Here is a 3982-nt window from a genome sequence, read left to right as displayed (position 1 = left end):
CCACCCCCCCACCCCCCACCAACAACTCCTGGGCTAAGCCCCGGATCTCCTACAATCCTAAATCCGCCACTGATGTGTGAAGTGAATTTGGTAGCACTGAAATATCCAACAGGGGAAGTGGTTAAGGTAGAACATTATGACAAGGAAATATTTTTTAGAAAGTCCTTTTGGCGTTGCACTTTGCACTTTTACTAGTTATCCATCTTCGAGGTTTGCGTGTATCGGCTTGCTATGATATAAATTAGGATGAAGCGCCTTTTGTGAATAGCTATGGTTGTTAAGGGCAAGCTTCATCTATCAAGTGTCTTTAACCAGACGAGGGCTTTTATTTTGAAATTGCTTCCGAGAGTTTTGCCTCGCCCCTGGGTCCGTGTACGTTTTGTCAGTTTGATTTATCTCAAAAGATAATTTGGCCATTTAGTCATGTAAAAAAACAGAAAAAACATCGCAGTCGCTTTTCTACTTACTGTTAAGAAAGAAATACAAATCAAACTAAGGAACATGGATTGAGTATTCCTATGATCATGATTTTTCTTAACCCCCATGGGATATCTCTTGCAGTACATAGACGATCTTTTTTTTTTTATTAAAAGAAAACAAAACATGACGGTTCCACTACAACTCCCAGAATTCTAATTCAACGGAAAGCCAACAGTTCAAACGCGCGGACATCACATTGTGTGCACGTTGGTAGTACGTCCCTGTGTACGCTGCTCACTGTCGTGCAGGTGTTTTGCATAAGGGAGATCCTCGCTTTCTCCAGACACTACCTGAAGTCATGGCTGACCAGGTGGCCGCCATGTGTGATCAGCTTATCAAAGCTCTGAATGTGATGATGGATGCAGAAACAGGACAAGTTTACCGGCTGGAGGCCCTAAAGGTAGCATCGTTTTGGTTTGCTAACTAGCTGCTAGCTAGCTGAGAATACCATATATTGTAGTTGGTGAGAAATTGGACTCAAGTAACTGCGTAGCTGAATAAAAAAATAATATTTTGTAATAGTATTAACACCATTGCTAACACAGTTTGTCTACGTTCGCTTATAAATAATGATGGCCAGATGTGTTTGCGAGCTAGCCCCTGCATGCCATGAGTATCACCCCAGCACCATATCCAGTGAAGACATGCATTCATTCAAAGACATTGTTATTTACTGAAAGTCCTGCAGAGGGTTATTAAATACTGAGCCTGGTTTAACAAGTCCAATAAACCTTGCAGGGCTGCATCTAGCTTAAATTGCTAATTGTTTTGTTAACTTTAGGCTATTAGGTATTGAATTAAAAGTTGCTCAGGCAGCTGTTGTTGAAGCCACTTTCCTACTGAGTAACTACACCAATATGGTAATATTATCGTATGTTTATACCTTATATCATTAAGTTTATCTATGGGTCTGTGTAATAAGCTTTTTTTTCACAACAGTTTTGCGAGGAGTTTAAAGAGACCAGCTCCTTCTGTGTACCATGTGCCTTGCAATTGGCTGACAAAGCTCAGCCAGCTGTTGTAAGACACTTTGGTTTGCAAATCCTGGAACACGTAATCAAGTGAGTGCAACAGAGAAATCATGTTTATAACAAATAATGACATGCTAAAAGCTCAATTAATCTTATTTTTCTTGCAGGTTCAGATGGAACAACATGCCACAACAAGAGAAGGTCCAGTTGAAGGAATGTGCCATGCACCTGTTATCAACTGTAAGTGTGATATTTATAGGCTGTTAACAACATAACTATCTGTCTTTTGGTTTAAATGATCCTGAATCGTACTGTCAGTAGTAGACACTTATCTAACACCTGTTTTGCGTCTTATCAGGGTACTCATTCTATCCTAGAGGAGGAAAGCCACATCAAAGATGGCCTGTCAAGAATCACTGTTGAAATGATAAAGAGAGAATGGCCTCAACATTGGCCAGACATGCTGAAAGAGATGGAGGCTCTCACTAGCAATGGGGTGAGTAATTAATAGCGTGTATATAGTTTGTTATTGAATATGTGTCGTTTCCTTTGCCAGCTTGCACGAAATTTGAATAAGATTATGTCATAAATCGCATTCAAATAAGTGCCAGTCGAGGATTAGTCATTTTCATCTGATGTCATAGTGTCAACTACTTGAAGATTGTAGCAAATTAATGGTAAATGAGAAACTATGAACCTAAACAACATGTTTCCCAATTGGTTATTGTAGTAGAGCACAAAGTATCTTTTTTGGCCTAAAGATGCATCCCTTTAATGTTGTTGTTGTTATGTCAAAAGTAATAAATAAAGTTGAAGCTAAAATGCCCTTCTGCCTTTTCATAGGAGGCTCAGACAGAGTTGGTGATGTTGATCCTGCTGAGACTGGCGGAGGATGTGATCACGTTCCAGACGTTGCCAACCCAGCGACGCAGAGACATCCAGCAGACCCTCACCCAAAACATGGAAAGCATCTTCAGCTTCATGATGGCCATTCTGCATCTTAATGTGGAGGAATACCGCAAACTGGTCAGTGGCGTCCTAACTTTCATTTTGTAGAAATAAGTAGCAATCAAAATCATGTGCCAGTGTTATGGTTTTTATGTATTGATCCATTGTTTTTCATATAGCTAAATTTTTTTAAATGTTTTTCTGATCTTTTTTTTCTTGTATTTCTGTTTCCAGAAAGGGTCTCCCGAACATGAGCTGCAGGTCAGAACACCACACAGCTTCTCTGCTCTAAAAATGAACCTCTTATGAACTTGATTACTTACCTTGATTTTCCATGCACAGGCCAGGGCTCACTGCAGAGTTGCCGTGGCGACGCTGAATACACTTGCAGGCTACATAGACTGGGTGTCTCTGGTGTACATCACCTCCGGAAACTGTCATCTGCTGGAAATGTTGTGTTTACTGCTGAGTGAACCGGAGCTGCAGCTGGAAGCAGCCGAGTGTCTGCTCATCGCTATCAGTCGGAAGGTGAGTTGCAGAGAAAACACAGGAATGAAAGGCCCTTGGAGACTGTAGCTTAAGCCATGATGCCAGCTGTAAATCCCTTTTTTTTTGTTCTCTCTGTTTGTCAGATAGTAGCTATTGTATGATATGTTGGAAACATCTCACCAGATTTTATGGAATTTATTGGAAAATTGGGAAATGGAAAGATGTGATGCATATCTGTAGCAATAGGGCCACCTTGTGGTTACTTAAAAAAAATACAACGACTTTGCCTCACAAAGCACTCATAGACAGGAAAATAAATTAGGGGATTGTGCAGCCTTGGTGAAAGTAATGGATTTGGACTATGAAACTGCCTTGTCATTTATTTTAGAACTCTAGATCAGATGAGTCATGCTACTGTATGAAGTTTTACATTAAAGGTCCCATGTCATGCTTTTCCGGTTATTACCCGTCCCCTTGTGTGTTATGAAGGTTTTTATGCATGTAAACGGTCTGCAGAGTCAAAACCCTCAAAGTACACCCTGTATCGAGTAAAACTCTAACACAGAAAATACCTCCCCAAAACGCCTCGTTGGAGATACGTCACTGTCCATTGATTCTTCCGGGTACCGCATGATGTCATGCGTTACCCGGAACCAAATGGACCAATCCGTGGAGCCGTTACGTTACGTCCGCGGAGCCGTTACGTTAAGCCCCCGCTGATTGGTCCAAATTGACCAATCCATGGACTTACTCACACACACTCATGCATGCACACACACACACACCTCTGCTGATATCTCCTCCCTGGCTGCAGGCTGATAACAGACAGTTGGGATTGCGGCAAAATTCTCTCTGCAGACCCATTCTCACAGCGTTTATCAACCTTTTTCTTACTCAATATCAAGCCACACTTATTGTTTTTACTTCGGCTGTGACTTTGTGTGTGCTCAGGGTGAGTTTGGCTGTGTTTCGCTGTCGCGCTAAATAAGGAAACCACACCTCCACGGAGCTCAGCGCGATTCACAACGTCCCGACCAATCAGAGCACACTGTGCTCACAGGGAGGGTGGGGGCTGGAGCTACTGGGGCTACAAC

General features: G+C 41.9%; 1 protein-coding gene across 1 annotated transcript; it reads left to right on the top strand.

The window, feature by feature from the left end:
- Window positions 1-662: 662 nt before the first annotated feature.
- LOC104967701 (exportin-5-like) lies at window positions 663-2975 on the top strand. Its single transcript, XM_010797219.1, has 7 exons — window positions 663-880; window positions 1420-1541; window positions 1619-1691; window positions 1810-1947; window positions 2295-2477; window positions 2634-2660; window positions 2742-2975. The coding sequence occupies exons 1-7, from the start codon at window positions 779-781 to the stop codon at window positions 2973-2975; spliced, it is 879 nt and encodes a 292-aa protein (XP_010795521.1). The 5' UTR covers window positions 663-778.
- The last annotated feature ends 1007 nt before the right edge of the window (window positions 2976-3982 follow it).

The sequence above is a fragment of the Notothenia coriiceps genome, unplaced genomic scaffold (genome assembly GCF_000735185.1).
Source record: "Notothenia coriiceps isolate Sejong01 unplaced genomic scaffold, NC01 NC01_scaffold00002473, whole genome shotgun sequence".
NCBI classification, from domain to species: domain Eukaryota; kingdom Metazoa; phylum Chordata; class Actinopteri; order Perciformes; family Nototheniidae; genus Notothenia; species Notothenia coriiceps.
The sequence above is the reverse complement of the archived record's forward strand: the minus strand, read 5'-3'. Positions and strand labels throughout refer to the sequence as shown.

Excerpts from the sequence above, each read along its gene's own strand:
- LOC104967701 (XM_010797219.1), top strand. The coding sequence starts at position 779 with ATGGCTGACCAGGTGGCCGCCATGTGTGATCAGCTTATCAAAGCTCTG. Across the intron at positions 1,542-1,618 it reads ATCCTGGAACACGTAATCAA|GTTCAGATGGAACAACATGC; the intron begins GTGAGTGCAACA and ends TTTTTCTTGCAG. Across the intron at positions 1,692-1,809 it reads CCATGCACCTGTTATCAACT|GGTACTCATTCTATCCTAGA; the intron begins GTAAGTGTGATA and ends GCGTCTTATCAG.